At 53.5% G+C, this 20,620-nt stretch overlaps 1 protein-coding gene across 2 annotated transcripts in view; it reads left to right on the top strand.

Annotated features, from left to right (window-relative positions):
* FARP2 (FERM, ARH/RhoGEF and pleckstrin domain protein 2) overlaps window positions 1–20,620 on the top strand; it is a 90,840-nt gene that overhangs the window by 24,060 nt on the left and 46,160 nt on the right. For both annotated transcript variants that reach the window (XM_068966687.1, XM_068966688.1), the window contains exons 2-6: window positions 7,753–7,857; window positions 10,508–10,550; window positions 11,983–12,061; window positions 14,191–14,288; window positions 18,928–19,042. In XM_068966687.1, coding sequence (XP_068822788.1) covers window positions 7,753–7,857; window positions 10,508–10,550; window positions 11,983–12,061; window positions 14,191–14,288; window positions 18,928–19,042 — 440 coding nt within the window. The remainder of the gene's footprint in view (window positions 1–7,752; window positions 7,858–10,507; window positions 10,551–11,982; window positions 12,062–14,190; window positions 14,289–18,927; window positions 19,043–20,620) is intronic.

Raw genomic sequence — 20,620 nt, forward strand, 5'->3', positions numbered from 1 at the left:
TCCAGCCTCCGGGGAGTCTGTTCTAGGTGGAGCGCCGCGCTGGACCTGGGCTTTTCGGGTGTGCTGTGTTCTGGGTCACCTTTCTGAAAGGGCCTTTGACTGGAGGAGACTGATCAGGGTAAGGTTTAAGGAAAGGCATTTGGGCCCAGGGCTGGAAGTCGTTCCAGGCAGTGTCCAGCAGTGGAGCCGGGTGCCTCGGGCGCTGTGCGTCCTGATGCCATCAGGCAGGAGTGATGTCTCAGTGTCTCTGGAGGGATCAGTGTAAAAGCTGAAAGGCCACTTTCCCCAAACTCCCAGAGCTGTTTGATGCCTGCTTTCCCTGTGGCGACCTTTGTACTGAGGAGTCACCTACACAGTTGGGCGCGCGGCCCTTGGAGTGCAGCCTGGTGGCCCGACACGTGTGCACGTGCCCCCCTCCCCCGGGAGCCCGCCAGAGGCCCCCTTGTGCCCTTACAGCCCCCGCAAAGCCGCTGCTTCAGTCTTCAGACCATGAAGTGGTTTTGCAGATCCTCAGTTTGCTGCAAGTGAGATCATACAGCGTGGGCACTGACGCTTTCAGTAATCGGCTGCACAAAGCCGTGGTTTCTTTTTGCTTCATCGCTGGGTCATATTTCATTGTGTCAACAAAACCACATATTATTTATCCACCCTGTCTGATGTTTCCGTTTTTGCTGTAAATAAAGCTGCTGTGGACATCCGTGCTCACGTCTTCTGTTTGCATTGACAGATGTTTCTGTGGCGTGTGTGCCCGGGGCTGACCGTGCAGTCACAGGCACGTGTGGGGCTTCAGTGGAGCCTGTCAGTCACTTTCCCCGAGAGACCCGCAGCCTCACATCCTCAGCCGTGCATCCCTGCGTCCTTGCCGTTCTCCAGGCCCCTTGCCTTCAGGGTCCTGGGGGCTCTGGTGTAGCATGGGCTACCCTGGGTCGGTGCAGCTGGTGTTTAGTTGCTCAGTGCTGTCCGACGCTTTGTGACCCCGTGGACTGTAGCCTGCCAGGCTCCTCTGTCCATGGGATTCTCCAGGCAAGAGTCCTGGAGTGGGTGCCAGACCCTCCTCCAGGGGGTCTTCCTGACCGAGGGATCACTCCTGCATCTCCTGCATTGTCAGGCAGGTTCTTTCCCACTGAGCCACCTGGGAAGCCCCCTTCTCACTGTGTATTGGCTATGAAATATGTTCTTTGAGAGTGCCTATTCAAATGTCTTGCCCACTTCTCTTTAGATGGACTGTCCACCTTTCCCTTATGATTTGTGGACCTTTGTTGGACTTCTGTGTTGCAAACGTCTTCTAGTTTATCAGTTGCCATGTTCATGCCCTGCCGGTGTCCTGTGATGTGCAGACGCCTGGTTTTCAGGCGGTCCATTTATCCAGCCGTTCTGCGGTTCAAGCGTCTTGTGTCACGTGGCTCAACCCTCCAGAACCAGCGGGCATTCCTGGTTCACTGTGCCCCTTCCGAGGAGAACCTGCGTTCCCCTGCAGTCCGCACATGTGTTTACAGGTTGTATCTGTGTCTGTGTCTCCGCGCAGTGGCGCGCGTGCGCTGTTCCATAGCTGGCTGTGTTCTCCTCACAGTTCAGCTTGATGGTCCTCTCACTTCGTGCAGAGAGCGGTTTGGCAGCCTGGCCTGTGCTGCAGTTTGGGGTGCACTAATCGTCTGCTGTGGGAAGCACTGTGGTGACGAGCGTTGTTCCACACACGTAGTTCAGCACCCGTGAAATACTTCTTTTGGGGCCGTTCTGTGTGCCTTGCGGGATCTTAGTCCCCTCCGGGGATGGGCCCGTGCCCCTCAGCAGTGATGGCGTGGAGTCCCACCCGGGGAGGTCCCGAGAGACCTCCTTGGAGTGGGGGCTTGGAGAGCACTGCGGACGTTTCAGTCTTGGTGGCTGGCTGCCCTGTTTGCTCCCCCTGCCCCACGGGGGCCTGTCTCCTCCGCTCCCTGACGCGGCGCCTGCACGCTCCCCACCCATCTGGTGGACAGGAGGCGGGTCTCACTGCAGCTTCTCTGCGTTTCTCTGACTCTGTCTGAACGCCACCTAGGTTTCTGCTTTCTGTCAACAGCCTGTCCTTTTGCCCATTTTCTATTTGGATGCAGTTTGTGTGTTTGAGAGAAATTAGCCCCTTGTGATGTGAGCTCTGAAAGTTTCCTGCTCGTCTTTGAAGAAGTCTTCTGACTACGGTTTCCTTGAGTGCAGGTGTTTCCGTGTCAGGGTCCAGGCTCTCAGTCCACCTGCGGCGGCTGCTGGCTGTGGCAGTGGTCTTCTCCCATGCAGAGTGCCACGCAGGTCCGCCTCACTGCAGGCCCTTCCTGGGTAGGTGCTTATGTGTTTAGGTATTTTATTCATCTTGAAGTTAGTATGTGACATAAGGATACACCTCTTTTTCCAGATGGATGCCCAATAACATTTATTGAACAGTCTGTTTCCTCCCACTGGTTGATCTGAAATGTCACTGTTACCAGACATTCGCCTGTTTTATGTATTTGGGTTTATTTCTTCACGTCTCACTCTGTTCCCCTGATTTATCTGTGCGGACGTGCACCTGATGTTTTCATTACTATGGTTTCTCAACAATTTGACTATCTGCTAAGGCTCATCCTCTCTTACTTTTCTTTTTCAGAATTTTCTTGACCATTCTTGCATTCTAAAAAAAGTAATATATCAGCTGTGGAATGAGCCGACCTTTTCCTTAAAGAACCCTCTTAGTCCTTTTCTTAGGGCTGCCAGGAGTCTGGGGCCGCAGAAGGAGAGCTGACCTTCCTGCAGGTATCTCTCCAGGAAGGTGGAACTCTGTCCACCTCTGCCCCGATTCTGTCTCCTAATCATGTTTTTAACTTTCCTCCATGAGGCTCTCTTTTATCGGAAGTTGATTCCAAGATGTTGCAGCTTTTTCATCGCTGTTCCAGACACGGCTGTCTCTTCGTCTCTGTCCTGAAAAGGCCACTGATGTCTGTACAGTGATTGCCTCATCTCGTACCCGAATCCCATTTTTTTGCAGCGCCTTTCTAGTCGATGTTGAGCCGTGAAGCTCGTAGGGCTGACGTCACAGGACCTTGGCCTGGAAGGCCTGCGTCTGTGTTCTCTGTGAACTGTATCTTCAGGGAGATCACTTTGAGTTCACTTTTCTGTCCTGACAAAGTGCTCGTTCCGTGGTTCTCCGTGAGCATCTCTGCTTATGATGAAGGACAGGTTTTTATTCCTTCAAATAACAGTTCTCATTTTGGAGCCTCAGCACCTCCTGAGCACACAGGGAAAAAATCTGGTGGTTAAATGTGGCTGTGTTCCTCTCACCCCACTTATATGTATTACATCCTAACTGCACAAATGACATGCCAAGCTGATGAAATATTTAGACTTTCACATCTAGGACTAGTTAATAATTGAGGTGAGCGTGGCAGGCATACCCCATCCCCCACTTCTGCTCAGCCCCTTGAGACGCAGCACACAGCCTCCACGGCTTGTCTCTGCTGTGAGTTGGTGGGGTGTGCTGTCTCTGTGGTGTGTTGGTGGGGTGCGCTGTCTCTGTGGTGAGTTGGTGGGGTGAGCTGTCTCTGCTCTGTGTTGGTGGGGTGCGCTGTCTTTGTGGTGAGTTGGTGGGGTGAGCTGTCTCTGCTCTGTGTTGGTGGGGTGCGCTGTCTTTGTGGTGAGTTGGTGGGGTGAGCTGTCTCTGCTCTGTGTTGGTGGGGTGTGCTGTCTCTGTGGTGTGTTGGTGGGGTGCGCTGTCTCTGTGGTGAGTTGGTGGGGTGAGCTGTCTCTGCTCTGTGTTGGTGGGGTGCGCTGTCTCTGTGGTGTGTTGGTAGGCTGAGCTCTCTCTGTGGTGTGTTGGTGGGGTGTGCTGTCTCTGTGGTGAGTTGGTGGGGTGAGATGTCTCTGTGGTGTGTTGGTGGGGTGAGCTGTCTCTGTGGTGTGTTGGTGGGGTGTGCTGTCTCTGTGGTGTGTTGGGAGGTGCGCTATCTCTGTGGTGTGTTGGTGGGGTGTGCTGTCTCTGTGGTGTGTTGGGAGGTGCACTATCTCTGTGGTGTGTTGGTGGGGTGTGCTGTCTCTGTGGTGTGTTGGGAGGTGTGCTGTCTCTGTGGTGTGTTGGTGGGGTGTGCTGTCTCTGTGGTGTGTTGGGACGTGCACTGTCTCTGTGGTGTGTTGGTGGGGTGTGCTGTCTCTGTGGTGTGTTGGGAGGGTGACCTGTCTCTCTGGTGTGTTGGTGGGGTACACTGTCTCTGTGGTGTGTTGGTAGGCTGAGCTGTCTCTGTGGTGTATCGGTAGGGTGCGTTGTCTCTGTGGTGAGTTAGTGGGGTGAGCTGTCTCTGTGGTGTGTTGGTAGACTGAGCTGTCTCTGTGGTGTATTGGTAGACTGAGCTGTCTCTGTGGTGTGTTGGTAGACTGAGCTGTCTCTGTGATGTCCTGGTAGACTGAGCTGTCTCTGTGGTGTGTTGGTAGGGTGCGTTGTCTCTGTGGTGAGTTAGTGGGGTGAGCTGTCTCTGTGGTGTGTTGGTAGACTGAGCTGTCTCTGTGGTGTGTTGGTAGGCTGAGCTGTCTCTGTGGTGTCTTGGTAGGGTGCGCGTCTCTGTGGTGTGTTTGTAGGCTGAGTTGTCTCTGTTGAGCTGGTAGGGTGCGCTGTCTCTGTGGTGTCTTGGTAGGCTGAGCTTTCTCTGTGGTGTGTTGGTAGCATGTGTTTTATGAAAGGGAGTCACAGTATATAGAGACGGAAGCTCCTTTTCTTGACTGAACTGTTGGCTTGAGTCTGTTCCATGATGGTCCATAAGAGTTCCGTGTTCTTCTCAGAGGGCTGTGTAACTTGATTATGGATGCGTCCATCAGTTCTCGTCTTAGAGTTCTCTGCCCGTCCGTCCTTGCCTGTTAGCTCTGCAGCTGCTCTGGGTTACCTGCCGAAGGAAGCTAAAGTGGAGCTGCTGGGGCGAAGGTGAGTATGAGGTGCTTTCACGCCATGCGGGCAGTCAATGTGGTCTCCCGGCAGCCACGCCACTCGCTGGCAGCGCCATCATAACCTGTTTGATGGTTGCAAAGGGATCCCTCGCTGTTTTCATTTCCTTATCGCCAGAGGGCTTGAGTTCCTTTGTGTGCCTGAAGCCATGCGTGTTTCTTCACACAGGTCATCAGAGCAGCGTGAGACACGAGTTTTTCAGCGTGGTTCAGGATTGTAACTTTGATCGGCATCTTTCTTTTCAGAAAATGTTATTTTTGTTTCATCGAATCTGTCTCTCCTTTGTGCTCTGCTTAGGGGACTCTCCTCACCCGGAGGCTGTAGACACAGCCTCCTCTGTGTTCCTCCAGCCTTTGGTCCGCTGGAACTCATCTTTGTGAGCAGAGTAGGGGCTGCCCTCTGGCCGTGTGAGGGGTGGCCAGACACTGCTGGGGTCCCCAGCAGACGTGGACACGAGACTCATTTTTAGTAAATGTCAGGATCCTTTGATGAAATGTTTACTGAGGCTAAAAATGGTTCCTATAACCTTACAGTTAAATAGATTTAACTAGATTTAAGAGCCTAGATCTGATAGATAGAGTGCCTGATGAACTATGGAATGAGGTTCGTGACATTGTACAGGAGACAGGGAGCAAGACCATCCCCATGGAAAAGAAATGCAAAAATGCAAAATGGCTGTCTGCGGAGGCCTAACAAATAGCTGTGAAAAGAAGAGAAGCGAAAAGCAAAGGAGAAAAGGAAAGATATAAGCATCTGAATGCAGAGTTCCAGAGAATAGCAAGAAGAGATAAGAAAGCCTTCTTCAGAGATCAGTGCAAAGAAACAGAGGAAAACAACAGAATGGGAAAGACTAGAGATCTCTTCAAGAAAATTAGAGATACCAAGGGAACACTTCATGCAAAATGGGCTCGATAAAGGACAGAAATGGTCTGGACCTAACAGAAGCAGAAGATATTAAGAAGAGGCGGCAAGAATACACGGAAGAACTGTACAAAAAAGATCTTCATGACCCAGATAATCATGATGGTGTGATCACTAATCTAGAGCCAGACATCTTGGAATGTGAAGCCAAGTGGGCCTTAGAAAGCATCACTACGAACAAAGCTAGTGGAGGTGATGGAATTCCAGTTGAGCTGTTTCAAATCCTGAAAGATGATGCTGTGAAAGTGCTGCACTCAATATGCCAGCAAATTTGGAAAACTCAGCAGTGGCCACAGGACAGGAAAAGGTCAGTTTTCATTCCAATTCCAAAGAACGGCAATGCCAAAGAATGCTTAAACTACCGCAAAATTGCACTCATCTCACACGCTAGTAAAGTAATGCTCAAAATTCTCCAAGCCAGGCTTCAACAATATGTGAACCATGAACTTCTTGATGTTCAAGCTGGTTTTAGAAAAGGCAGAGGAACCAGAGATCAAATTGCCAACATCTGCTGGATTATGGAAAAGGCAAGAGAGTTCCAGAAAAACATCTATTTCTGCTTTATTGACTATGCCAAAGCCTTTGACTGTGTGGATCACAATAAACTGTGGAAAATTCTGAAAGAGATGGGAATACCAGACCACCTGACCTGCCTCTTGAGAAATCTGTATGCAGGTCAGGAAACAACAGTTAGAACTGGACATGGAACAACAGACTGGTTCCAAATAGGAAAAGGAGTACGTCAAGGCTGTATATTGTCACCCTGCTTATTTAACTTCTATGCAGAGTACATCATGAGAAACGCTGGATTGGAAGAAACACAAGCTGGAATCAAGATTGCCGGGAGAAATATCAATAACCTCAGATATGCAGATGACACCACCCTTATGGCAGAAAGTGAAGAGGAACTAAAAAGCCTCTTGATGAAAGTGAAAGAGGAGAGTGAAAAAGTTGGCTTAAAGCTCAGCATTCAGAAAACAAAGATCATGGCGTCTGGTCCCATCACTTCATGGCAAATAGATGGGGAAACAGTGGAAACAGTGTCAGACTTTATTTTGGGGGGTCTCCAAAATCACTGCAAATGGTGACTGCAGCCATGAAATTAAAAGATGCTTACTCCTTGGAAGAAAAGCTATGACCAACCTAGATAGCATATTCAAAAGCAGAGACATTACTTTGCCGACTAAGGTCCGTCTAGTCAAGGCTATGGTTTTTCCTGTGGTCATGTATGGATGTGAGAGTTGGACTGTGAAGAAGGCAGAGTGCCGAAGAATGGGTGCTTTTGAACTGTGGTGTTGGAGAAGACTCTTGAGAGTCCCTTGGACTGCAAGGAGATCCAACCAGTCCATTCTGAAGGAGGTCAGCCCTGGGATTTCTTTGGAAGGAATGATGCTACAGCTGAAACTCCAGTACTTTGGCCACCTCATGCAAAGAGTTGACTCATTGGAAAAGACTCTGATGCCGGGAGGGATTGGGGGCAGGAGGAGAAGGGGACGACAGAAGATGAGATGGCTAGATGGCATCACCGACTCGATGGATGTGAGTCTGAGTGAACTCCAGGAGGTGGTGATGGACAGGGAGGCCTGGCGTGCTGCGATTCATGGGGTCGCAGAGTCGGACACGACTGAGCGGCTGAACTGAACTGAACCTTACAGTTACGAAAGAATGTAACTAAGCGCACTCTGAGAATGTCAGATGGAGGCCTTTTCAGCTTCACTGGACGTCAGTGTCTGGGAAGGGAGAGCCTGTGTCATTTGTTAGCCCTATGACAGTTTGTGAACCTCAACAGAAGGGAGAGGGAAGCAAGAATTTCATGTAACCAAGTTTTGCCTGTGGGGTGAACCTTTGTTGTTGAAGCCATGTGATTAACCCTCCTCCTGCTTTCTGTCTCATCACAGCCTAAGTGCGATGGCCAGGTGTTACTGACGCAGGTGTGGCAGCGCTTGAATCTGATAGAGTGTGACTACTTCGGCCTGGAGTTTCAGAACGTGCAGTCCTGCTGGGTACGTGCCGTGGTGTGTTTTTGAAAAGAGGCTCTGGATGAGCGGCGGGATGCTGACGGCGGTGCTCCTGGGCCAGTGCCCCAGGACCGGCTGGCACAATGCGAGCAGGGCACGCTGTGACCCTCAGACTGTGCCGTCAAAACGCCCTCTGTTCAGCTACAAGGGAACCTCTTCTGCACAAGTTACAAAAGCAAGTAGCACATACCTTCTGCGATGCTTGTTTCAAGAGTTGTTCAGTCGCTCAGTCGTGTCCGACTCTCTGCGACCCCATGGAGTGCAGCACGCCAGGCCTCCCTGTCCTTAACCATCTCCTGGAGCTCGCTCACACTCGTGTCCACTGAGCCGGTGATGCCATCCAGCCGTCTCATCCTCTGTCATCCTCTTCCCCTCCTGCCTTCAGTCTTTCCCAGCATCAGGGCCTTTTCCAATTCGTTGTTTCAAGGCTAGATTTGAGCAAACTGCTTCACTAAACTGGTTATGCTCACTTTACTTAATGGATGAACAGTCAAAGTGTGGAGCTTTAGTGTTTATAGGAACCCAAGTGACCTGCTAGTTCAGAAGCACACCGGCGTCACGGAGCCGTGGCCGCCCCATCACGCAGTGGTCCTCTCGTCAGCTTGCTGTTCACAGAGGCAGTGGGCGCCTGACATGGGCTTGGACTTAGCAGATACCCCCTACATACACACACACCACATCACACACACACACACCACACACCATGCACACATACCACACTCACATCACACACACACTCACACCACACACCACACGCATACCACACAGACATCACACACACACCACATGCCATACACACACACCACACCCACACCACACCACACCCATACCACACCACACACACACACCCCATACTCATACCACATCACACACACTCAGACACACCACACACACACCACACACCATCCACACACACACAGTCACACCACACACCACACCACACACATACCACACAGACATCACACGCACACCACATGCCATACACACACACCACACCCACACCACACCACACCCATACCACACACCACACACACACACACACACACACACCCCATACTCATACCACACATCACACACACTCAGACACACCACACACACACCACACACCATCCACACACACACACTCACACCACACACACACCACACAGACATCACATGCACACCACACGCCATACACACACACACCACACCACACACACACCACATACCATACTCATACCACACATCACACACACACTCAGACACACCACACACACACACACCACACGCCATACACACTCACACCACACACCACACCACACACCACATGCCATACACACACACACCACACTCACACCACACACACACACCACACCACACACACATACCACATGCCATACACACACACACCACACTCACACCACACACACACACCACATGCCATACACACACACACCACACAAACATCACACGCACACACCACACACACACCATACTCACATCACACACACACACACACCACACCACACACACACACCATATTCATACCGCTCATCACACACACACTCAGACACACCACACACACACACCACACACCATACACACACACACACTCACACCACACCACACACCACAAACACACCACACGCCATACACACACACACCACACTCACACCACACACCACACACATACCACACAGACATCACACACACATTACACGCCATACACACACACACCACACACATACCATACTCATACCACACATCACATGCACACACTCAGACACATCACACACACACTCTCACACCACACCACACACCACAGACACACACCACACTCACACCATACACCACACACACTACACAGACAGCACATGCACACCACACAGACATCACACACATACCACACACCATACACGCACACACCACACTCACACCACACACACACAAAAACCACACACATACCATACTCACACAACACATCACACACACACTCAGACACACCACACACACACACCCCACATACCACACGCCACACACACACACATCACACACACATACCACACAGACATCACACAGACACACCACATCACACACACACACACCACACGCCATGCACACATACCACACTCACACCACACACACACACCACACACCATACTCACACACCACACTCACACACCACACCCACACCACACATCACACACACTCACACCACACACACACACCACACGCCATATACACACATGCACTACATACACACACCACACAGACATGACACACACATACCACATTACACCCACACCACACACACATCCACCACACACACACCACATGCCATGCACACATACCGTACTCACACCACACATCACACACACACACCACACACACACACACCACACACACACACTACACGCCATACACACACACACGCAGAGCTCTGGGTCCCCTCGGCCCAGCCACAGTGCGCTCTGTGGCCGGTGGTTTGCAGCCCTCCCTGTGGGACTTGGTGTCTGTTGTACCAAGATTCGACCTGGGGGGATGTTCCTCCTTTAAATGTTTGTCTTAAATATAAATATTTTTGTATTTTGTAATATACTGATTAAACAGAGAAGTAAGTTAATGAATTTGATATCTTTTCTTAAATTCTCTTTAGATCTGGCTTGAACCTATGAAACCCATCATTAGACAAGTACAAAGTAAGTCCTTTTTTTAACTCTTTAAAATTCTGCTCACCTAAGATGCTTTTCCTTGACTGTTCAGATTCAAGGCACAGACAACCGAGGTCATCACCTCGGGGTGGCAGTGAAGCGCCTCCCGCAGCAGCTGTACCTGGAGGCTGCTCTGCCAGTTAGCTTCAAGCTGTGAGACGTGGAGGGCGGGCCATCACTTAACTCAGCTAGTTCTTGGTTACCTGCCTCACCTGTGGGAGAAATAGGATATGCTGGTCAATATTGCTCCCATTTTTGGCCAATATGCAAAATAAGTGTGCAGCTTCTAGTTCTGAAAGGACTTCAGGGTGACATCTCCAGTCATTTGAACTCACCTGTAACATTTTTAGAACTAAGTTGAGGGGGAGAGGATTATGGAAGGAACTTCTGTTCACTTAGAAGCCAAGACCATTTCAATTGCTGTAGCATTTTAGCAAAGCTGCTGCTGCTGCTGCTGCTAAGTCGCTTCAGTCGTGTCCGACTCTGTGCGACCCCATAGACGGCAGCCCACCAGGCTCCCCCGTCCCTGGGATTCTCCAGGCAAGAACACTGGAGTGGGTTGCCACTTCCCTCTCCAATGCATGAAAGTGAAAAGTGAAAGTAAATTCGCTCAGTTGTGTCCGACTGTTAGCGACCCCATGGACTGCAGCCCACGAGGCTCCTCCGCCCATGGGATTTTCCAGGCAAGAGCACTGGAGTGGGGTGCCATCGCCTTCTCCAATTTTAGCAAAGCAGTTCCTCTTTTCTGTTGGTGAAAATTACATGACTGGGTTATTATAAAACTTCAATAAAGCTTAAATACTCAGATGAGCTAATATCTTATGCTTTTTCCGTTATAGTAATCAGGTTGTCCTAGTTTCGTATATTGAATGATAACATTTTTCTTTCTCTACAGTATATAAGGATTTAAAGAATAACAGCCTTTTAATTTTTTATTTATTTTTATTTTTTGGCTTTGCCACTCTGCTCATTGGATCTCATTTCCCTGACCAGGGGTTGAAACCAGGCCCTGGCAGTGAAAGCCCGGAATCATAGCCACTAGGCCACCTGGGAGCTCCCAGGCTTTTTAAATTATTGCTACTACTATTAGTATAAACACTGTAATTTTTTATCACTTTTTTACTCCTAAAATAAAAAGAATATGTTTTAAGATTTTAATATGCAGTCTTTTTTTTTAGGGTTTCAAACTTTCAGTAACCTCTGCTTAATACAAAAGTTCTCATTTTTTTCTTTGCTACGTGTGACCAGTACTTAGGGCTAATAACTCCATGCGCAGGAAGTGTCTTAATGTCCTCTTACTTGAAAAGACTTGCTCTAACAGTCCATTTGAAAGCACCAGCTCAGTTGTGCCAGAACATGCGGAGAGATAGCAAATACGGAGAGTGACTTATTTCTGGACTGTACGTTTTTCTCTCTACAGGACCGAAGAGTGCAGTGCTTCGCCTGGCGGTGAAGTTCTTCCCACCGGATCCGGGTCAGTTGCAAGAGGAATATACACGGTAAGGAGCCTGAGTGACAGGAGCCGCCGTGAGCGGGCCCCGCTCGCCCTCTGCAGCACCTGTGTGTCCCTGGGCGCCTGGTCAGGGCCCTCCACGCAGAGAAGCAGCCCAGTGCCCGTGTCCAAGCTGGGACCGGAGTGTTACAGCTAAAGGAAGCATTGTTGGGGCTAGCTCCTCACAGACCCAAATGCAGATAGGGTTTAGAAGAAAGTTTGTGGTACAAATTTGAGAATTAAAAGTGGGGTGTTAGGGTACTGCTGAACAGACATTCTCCAGATGAGCCTAGATTTGTGTGTGTGCACGAAGTTTGGAGAAGGGCATGGCAACCGACTCCAGTAGTCTTGCCTGGAGCAGCCCACGGACAGAGGAGCTTGGTGGGCTGCAGTCCATAGGGCCGCACGGCGTCAGACACGACTGGAGCGACTTAGCATGCTTGCACGGAGTTTGTAGGCGCTCTGCCCGTTCCTTTACTGTTTTACCAGCGAAATGACTTTCCCTGGGAGAAGGACCAAGTGTGAGAGCCTTTAGGGGTAGACAGAGCAGAAATTCTCCAGGGGGTCTCTTTCCTGCTGCTTTTTTAAATTCACAGTTGATTGTTTGCAGAGATGATTGAAAGTGTTTGCAGTGGTTTGACCTGGGTATTAAGACTATGGAAGTGGTTTTTTCCCTTGTGTTTTATGTACCGACTTTATCACGAGGAATAAAGCAAAAAACCTAAAAATCAAGTGAAAACCCAGACGTGGATGCAAGTGAAGAGAAGACTGCAGTGATGGCGCAGTGGCCACGGGGTGGCTCCCTGGCCCAGCGCGGGCTTGCACCCAGCCCCTCTGGGCCTTGGACCCGCTGCCTGGGTCTCTGCCAACTGTTCCCCCCGTCACGAGCCACACGCTGGGCTGCAGGGAAGCTTAGACCACGCGGCTCCAGCCTCAAGTCTTCACAGGAGGGAGGCCGACCCCAGGGACAGCAGAAAATATGAGTGAGCTTATCCTAACAGTGTATTAAATGCCTGACGTTTACCATGAAGTCCCTTTTCGGGAGCCATTTTAAATATGTATGCCTCGACAACTGTGAGCAACAGGAAGTGTCAGCCTAATTCTGTCCTGAGGCCAAGCCGAGTTTATGCAGAAGGTCTTTGTTTTATTTATTAAAAAATGACATATCTGTGGTAAAAGGAAAAAGCTTTAAGACAAAGTTACGTGGAGTAAAAAGTCGGCATGCCTCTTCACCGCGTGCTACCCTAGTCCCTGAAGCACTGACACGGGGCTGTGTCCTCCAGGTGGAGTGCCCGCGCCGGGCCTTAAATGAGTGCCTTAGAAAGCAGCGTCAGACTGCACACGCGGAGCCGCGGGTGGGTCTCCTTCTCTCCCCTGCGTGCCCACTGCCTGCCCTGGACGTCCTTCGCGTCAGTGTGCGTGGCTGCCTCCAGCGTTGGTGAAGCAGCCTCTTGTCGGGGCGGGTCTGGGTTGTGACCAGCTGTTCTCTGCTGTAGAGCTGCAGCTAAGTGTCCCTCTGCACACATCTTCGTGAGCTCTGGAAACATTTCTGTAGAGAAGTTCATGGGGTGGGATTGCTTGAGGAGGGGGACGCACATTTCCGGTGTGAGCCCAGAAGGCGCTGGTGCTGCCGTTGGCGTGGGAGCCCCGAGAGGGACGGGGCGGCGGCGCGGCTCCCCTGCTGTCTCCAGCGCCTGGAGCACCCGTGTGCTCGGGGCTGCTCACTGCTGGAGTGAGTGGGTGTGTAAACCGTGTCAACCCAGCCCCTGCTACCCTCACCCCCTAATTCAGGGTGCCTGTGTCTCAGGCTCGAGCCAAGACCGGCCGCTGCCCGCCTCTTTGAGACTCTCAGCCACGCCTGCCGCTCTGCCCTCGTCGGCTCTTCCTGCTGCTTCTCGCAGAACCGCGCGTGCGGTTCCGTCTGTGTAACACGAGGAGCGCGGGTTTCTGAGCTGCCCCCTTGAAAGCGCAGCTCCGGGCGGTCTGGTGCCCGGCGTGTGGTGCGCCGCCCGGCGTGTGGGGCCAGGCCGCCGGGCCCCGTCTGCTCCTGCGGCAGGGCTGTGTGTCTCCCTGCGGCGTGGGGGGCGTGTGTCCCAGGAGCCTGGGCCTGATTCCTGTGCTTGTGTCTCCTCCTAGATACTTGTTCGCCCTGCAGCTTAAGAGAGACCTTCTGGAGGAACGTCTGACCTGCACGGACACCACGGCTGCCCTCCTGGCGTCCCACCTCCTGCAGGGTGAGTGTCCCCACGCGACCCGCACTCACGGGACCCGCTGCGCCCAGGTTCTTCTGAGGGGCTAAAGGCTAGCTTCCTGCCTGGGAGGGAGACGGGCCGTGCAAGACCCCAGCGGTCTCCCTTGGCCTCAGACCTCCAGTTTGGGCTCCAGGCTGTACCCCGACTCTGGGGTGACATCACAGCCCCCGCACAAGGCAGGGGGAGGACAGAGGAGACCCTCCAGTATCTCAGCGGGTGATGCTTCAGAGCATGAAGCGTTATGTGACTTCAGACATAAGCTGGGAGGAGCGTGAGGGGAGGCTGTGGGAAGCAGGTGTGTGCTGCCCCTGTGCAGGACAGAAAGGAGGAGACCCAGAAGGCTCCTGGACTGAACCACGTCTTCTGTGTAGAGTGGACGCTCTGGAGTGTGGGCGCTGGACCACATCATCTGTGTAGAATGGACACTATATGGGCTCTGGACCGTGTCTTCTGTGTAGAGTGGACGCTCTGGAGTGTGGGCGCTGGACCGAGTCTTCTGTGTACAGTGGATGCTCTGGAGTGTGGGCGCTGGACCACGTCTTCTGTGTAGAATGGACACTATATGGGCGCTGGACCGTGTCTTCTGTGCAGAGTGGACGCTCTGGAATGTGGGCGCTGGACCGAGTCTTCTGTGTAGAGTGGACGCTCTGGAGTGTGGGCGCTGGACCGAGTCTTCTGTGTACAGTGGACGCTCTGGAGTGTGGGCGCTGGACCGAGTCTTCTGTGCAGAGTGGACGCTCTGGAGTGTGGGCGCTGGACCGAGTCTTCTGTGTAGAGTGGACGCTCTGGAATGTGGGCGCTGGACCGTGTCTTCTGTGTAGAGTGGACGCTCTGGAGTGTGGGCGCTGGACCGTGTCTTCTGTGCAGAGTGGACGCTCTGGAGTGTGGGCGCTGGACCACATCATCTGTGTAGAATGGACACTATATGGGCTCTGGACCGTGTCTTCTGTGTAGAGTGGACGCTCTGGAGTGTGGGCGCTGGACCGAGTCTTCTGTGTACAGTGGATGCTCTGGAGTGTGGGCGCTGGACCACGTCTTCTGTGTAGAATGGACACTATATGGGCGCTGGACCGTGTCTTCTGTGCAGAGTGGACGCTCTGGAATGTGGGCGCTGGACCGAGTCTTCTGTGTAGAGTGGACGCTCTGGAGTGTGGGCGCTGGACCGAGTCTTCTGTGTAGAGTGGACGCTCTGGAGTGTGGGCGCTGGACCGAGTCTTCTGTGTAGAGTGGACGCTCTGGAGTGTGGGCGCTGGACCGAGTCTTCTGTGTAGAGTGGACGCTCTGGACTGTGGGCGCTGGACCGTGTCTTCTGTGTAGAGTGGACGCTCTGGAGTGTGGGCGCTGGACCGTGTCTTCTGTGCAGAGTGGACGCTCTGGAGTGTGGGCGCTGGACCGAGTCTTCTGTGCAGAGTGGACGCTCTGGAGTGTGGGCGCTGGACCGTGTCTTCTGTGCAGAGTGGACGCTCTGGAGTGTGGGCGCTGGACCGAGTCTTCTGTGTACAGTGGACGCTCTGGAGTGTGGGCGCTGGACCGTGTCTTCTGTGTAGAGTGGACGCTCTGGAGTGTGGGCGCTGGACCGAGTCTTCTGTGTAGAGTGGACACTCTGGAGTGTGGGCGCTGGACCGAGTCTTCTGTGTAGAGTGGACGCTCTGGAGTGTGGGCGCTGGACCACGTCTTCTGTGTAGAATGGACACTATATGGGTGCTGGACCGTGTCTTCTGTGCAGAGTGGACGCTCTGGAGTGTGGGCGCTGGACCGAGTCTTCTGTGTACAGTGGACGCTCTGGAGTGTGGGCGCTGGACCGAGTCTTCTGTGTACAGTGGATGCTCTGGAGTGTGGGCGCTGGACCGAGTCTTCTGTGTAGAGTGGACGCTCTGGAGTGTGGGCGCTGGACCGTGTCTTCTGTGCAGAGTGGACGCTCTGGAGTGTGGGCGCTGGACCGAGTCTTCTGTGTACAGTGGACGCTCTGGAGTGTGGGCGCTGGACCGAGTCTTCTGTGTAGAGTGGACGCTCTGGAGTGTGGGCGCTGGACCGAGTCTTCTGTGTAGAGTGGACGCTCTGGAGTGTGGGCGCTGGACCGTGTCTTCTGTGCAGAGTGGACACTCTGGAGTGTGGGCGCTGGACCGAGTCTTCTGTGTAGAGTGGACGCTCTGGAGTGTGGGCGCTGGACCGTGTCTTCTGTGCAGAGTGGACGCTCTGGAGTGTGGGCGCTGGACCGAGTCTTCTGTGTACAGTGGACGCTCTGGAGTGTGGGTGCTGGACCGAGTCTTCTGTGTAGAGTGGACGCTCTGGAGTGTGGGCACTGGACCGAGTCTTCTGTGTACAGTGGACGCTCTGGAGTGTGGGCGCTGGACCACGTCTTCTGTGTAGAATGGACACTATATGGGTGCTGGACCGTGTCTTCTGTGCAGAGTGGACGCTCTGGAGTGTGGGCGCTGGACCGAGTCTTCTGTGTAGAGTGGACGCTCTGGAGTGTGGGCGCTGGACCGAGTCTTCTGTGTAGAGTGGACGCTCTGGAGTGTGGGCGCTGGACCGAGTCTTCTGTGTAGAGTGGACGCTCTGGAGTGTGGGCGCTGGACCGTGTCTTCTGTGCAGAGTGGACGCTCTGGAGTGTGGGCGCTGGACCGAGTCTTCTGTGTACAGTGGATGCTCTGGAGTGTGGGCGCTGGACCACATCATCTGTGTAGAATGGACACTATATGGGCGCTGGACCGTGTCTTCTGTGTAGAGTGGACGCCCTGGAGTGTGGGCGCTGGACCGAGTCTTCTGTGTAGAGTGGACGCTCTGGAGTGTGGGCGCTGGACCGTGTCTTCTGTGCAGAGTGGACGCTCTGGAGTGTGGGCGCTGGACCGTGTCTTCTGTGTAGAGTGGACGCCCTGGAGTGTGGGCGCTGGACCGAGTCTTCTGTGTAGAGTGGACGCTCTGGAGTGTGGGCGCTGGACCGTGTCTTCTGTGCAGAGTGGACGCTCTGGAGTGTGGGCGCTGGACCGTGTCTTCTGTGTAGAGTGGACGCCCTGGAGTGTGGGCGCTGGACTGAGTCTTCTGTGCAGAGTGGGCAGTCTGGAGTGTGGGCGCTGGACCGAGTCTCCTGTGCAGAGTGGACGCTCTGGAGTGTGGGCGCTGGACCGAGTCTCCTGTGCAGAGTGGACGCTCTGGAGTGTGGGCGCTGGACCGAGTCTCCTGTGCAGAGTGGACGCTCTGGAGTGTGGGCGCAGGAAGCAGGGCAGAGAGAGGCTCCAGCATGTTAGGACATGGTGTATGTGCCTTCCTTGGTCCCTCCCTGACACACCATCTCCAAACAGCAAGTGTTCTCAGAGGTTTGCCATCCTGCCAGGTGGGTCTTGTCCACAGTTGGCAACACAAGTGTTGAAGCATCTTTATTGTTGTTTGGTTGTTAAGTTGTGTCTGACTCTGTGTGACCCCATGGACTGCAGCGGGGACCCCGTGGTCGAGCGCCCACACTCCAGAATGGCCAGGCTTCCCTGTCCTTCACTGTCTCCCAGAGTTTGCTCAAACTCATGTCCATTGAGTCGGTGATGCCATCCAGCTGCCTCATCTCCTGTCGTCCCCTTCTCCTCCTGCCTTCAATCTCTCTCAGCATCGGGGGCTTTTCCAATGAGTTGGCTCTTCTCACTGGGTGGCCAAAGTATTGGAGAACAGCTTCGGCATCAGTCCTTCCAGTGAGTGTTCAGGACTGATTTCCTTTAGGATTGACTCGGTGGATCTCCTTGCCGTCCAAGGGACTCTCAGGAGTCTTTTAGTGCTTGCTTGTCCGGGTCATCTCAGATGGAAGCTGGCTCTTCCGTGCACACCGCCATTTGGCGGTGCCTCCTGCCTGAGGGCTGTGTGTGCAGTTCACGTGTCCCTCAGTGACTGGTCCACCTCGGGCCTGTGCTTCGGAGACTGGAGGCCGGTGAGCACGCACGCGGCTAGATGTGCTGTAGGGTTCTACCTGGTCCTTGGCTTCAGAGACACGTCAGGCAGCTTCCAAGGCGCACCGTGCAGCAGCTGAGACTCAGCCGCAGGCGGTCCTGGTCTGGGTGCGGTGTGCGCAGTGGAGGGAGCAGGCCCTGTTGTGCACACACCTGTGCCGCGGCGTGGTCCTGTGCCTGCAGGCCTTCTGTGAGGGTGGAACTGTCTCCAAACAGAGTGCATGCTTATGACTGGGCTTTAGCCACTGTTTTTCAAATAAGTGAAGCCTTAAAATACGTGAAACTAGAGACAGTCGTTGTTTCTTGAGAATTTGAGAAGTCCTGAAGGAAAAAACAATTTAAAATACATTATCCCAAAACGAAACACAGGACCTTATCCTGGGTGCAGTGGTCTTGAGACAGCTGACAGAAAGCATGGACGAAAATGTAGCCTACAGCAGCTCAGGATCTGCCACCCGCGTTGCTCACCAGCATCTTTCCTGTTCAGGACTCAGGAGAAATTCCCTTCACCTGTGTGTCTGCCTCTACTAGCATAAGATATTTGGGGAAATCAAGTTCAGGATTTTGTTTGAGGGGTATATTCTTTTACTACAGAATCAGAATAATTTTTTTGCTTTTAGTTCGTGCATTTACATGCTTGTATTTTTACGCAAGCGCTAAGATGGCCTACTGTTCCTCTCTCGCCTCAGCGGAAGTCGGGGACTACGATGAGGTGCTGGACCGGGAGCACCTGCGCACCCACGAGTATGTGCCGCAGCAGGAGCGCGCCCTGCACAGGATCCTGGCATTTCACCGCGAGCTCGCGTGAGTGGGGCATCGTCAGGCTCGGGCAATGCTCGCGCCTGCCCCTCCCTGGGGCAGACCAGGTCCTGTGGCGGCCACGCCGGGTCGGGGGTCCAGGGTGGGGTCACCTGTGCCGCAGCCCTGGGGTGAGGTGAGGGTGACCGAAGAGGGACTAAGATGGAGAGGCCAGGCCAGACTGGGGAGCTGCTGGCGGGGAGGGTCCTGGAGGCCTGGCCCCGGGGAGGGAGCCTGCAGACGCCCCGACGCCCTGTGGGTGAGGCTCCGCTGCAGGCCCTGCTGTCAGCTCGGCGTGGGGGTGGGTTTGAGTGACGCAGACTCAGGTCAGACCACTGAAGGTCCCCCCCCTTCCTGAGGGAGGCACTTGCCCACGTGTTCTGCTTGCAGCCACAGGGGCCTTCTGCGCGTCTGGTCGGGCAGCACTGGCCTCCAGACCTGTCAGCTGTGACCCATGGGCTGGAGTGACAGGTGGAGCCCACTCTGCGAGGACCGCAAGGATGAACTGCAAAGATGAACTGCAAGGATGCGCCGAGCCCACAGCCTGGGGCCGTAGGTGGCCAGCACCCGAGGCCGTACAGGCGGCCAGCACCCGAGGCCCTAGTCCCGGTTCAAGCTGTGGAGCCAGAAAGAGCCTCGTAGAACCTGAAACCATGAAACCCCTGGAAGACAGCAGACGGTGTGCTCTTGGGCGTGGGCTTGCGCAATACAGCAGGACCCTTAGCAACACAGGCTCGACCTGGCAAGTCCACTCACACACGGGCTGTTTTCAGAAGCAGATGCTCCGTTGGGTGGTCTGAGGCGGGTTGAATTCTCAGACGCAGAACCATGGATACCAAGGGCCGACGGCGGGTGTGTGCAGAGGGTTGGGGCCCCTAACCCCTGATTTGTTCAAGGGTCAACTATCGATCTGGGTCTGTCTCCTCAGGCAAGAGGAACAAGCAAAAATTAGCAAATGGGACCTAATAAAACCAAAAAGCTTTTGCACAGCAAAGGAAACTTATCAACAAAACAAAAGGCTACCTACTGCATAGGAGAAAATACGTCTGGTAAGGAGTCAGCGTCCAAAATACACACAGAAGCCCTACAGCTCAACGTGAACAAGCAAGCAGCCTGATTGAAAACTGAGCGGGGGACCCGAGGAGACGTCTTTCTAAGGAAACACAGGCACGTGAATGGTGCTCGGCGCCACAGGCAGCAGGGAGGCGCACCGCAAAGCCACAGTGAGACACCGCCTCACACCTGCCAGAGGCTGCTGCAGAAGACAGGAAACACCTCAGCAGAGGAGTGGGCAAAGAAGACGTGGGGTGTGTGCATGCGCGCGCGTGTGTGTGTGCACATGTGTACACACACACCGTGGAGCACTACTCAGCCACAGTGAGAAAGAAACCCTGCTACCTGCAACAGTGTGGACGGACCTGGAGGGCTAGTGCCGAGTGAGAGAACCCAGACAGAGAAGAACAGATGCTGCGTGGCCTCACTCACATGTAGGATCCTGCGAATACAGCGAACTAGTGGGGAGGGCAAAGCAGGGACAGACGCGAGATGCAGGCCACAGACTGGTGCATGCCAGTGGGCAGAGGG

This window comes from Capricornis sumatraensis, chromosome 2 (assembly GCF_032405125.1).
Source record: "Capricornis sumatraensis isolate serow.1 chromosome 2, serow.2, whole genome shotgun sequence".
In the NCBI taxonomy this organism is placed as follows: Eukaryota; Metazoa; Chordata; class Mammalia; order Artiodactyla; family Bovidae; genus Capricornis; species Capricornis sumatraensis.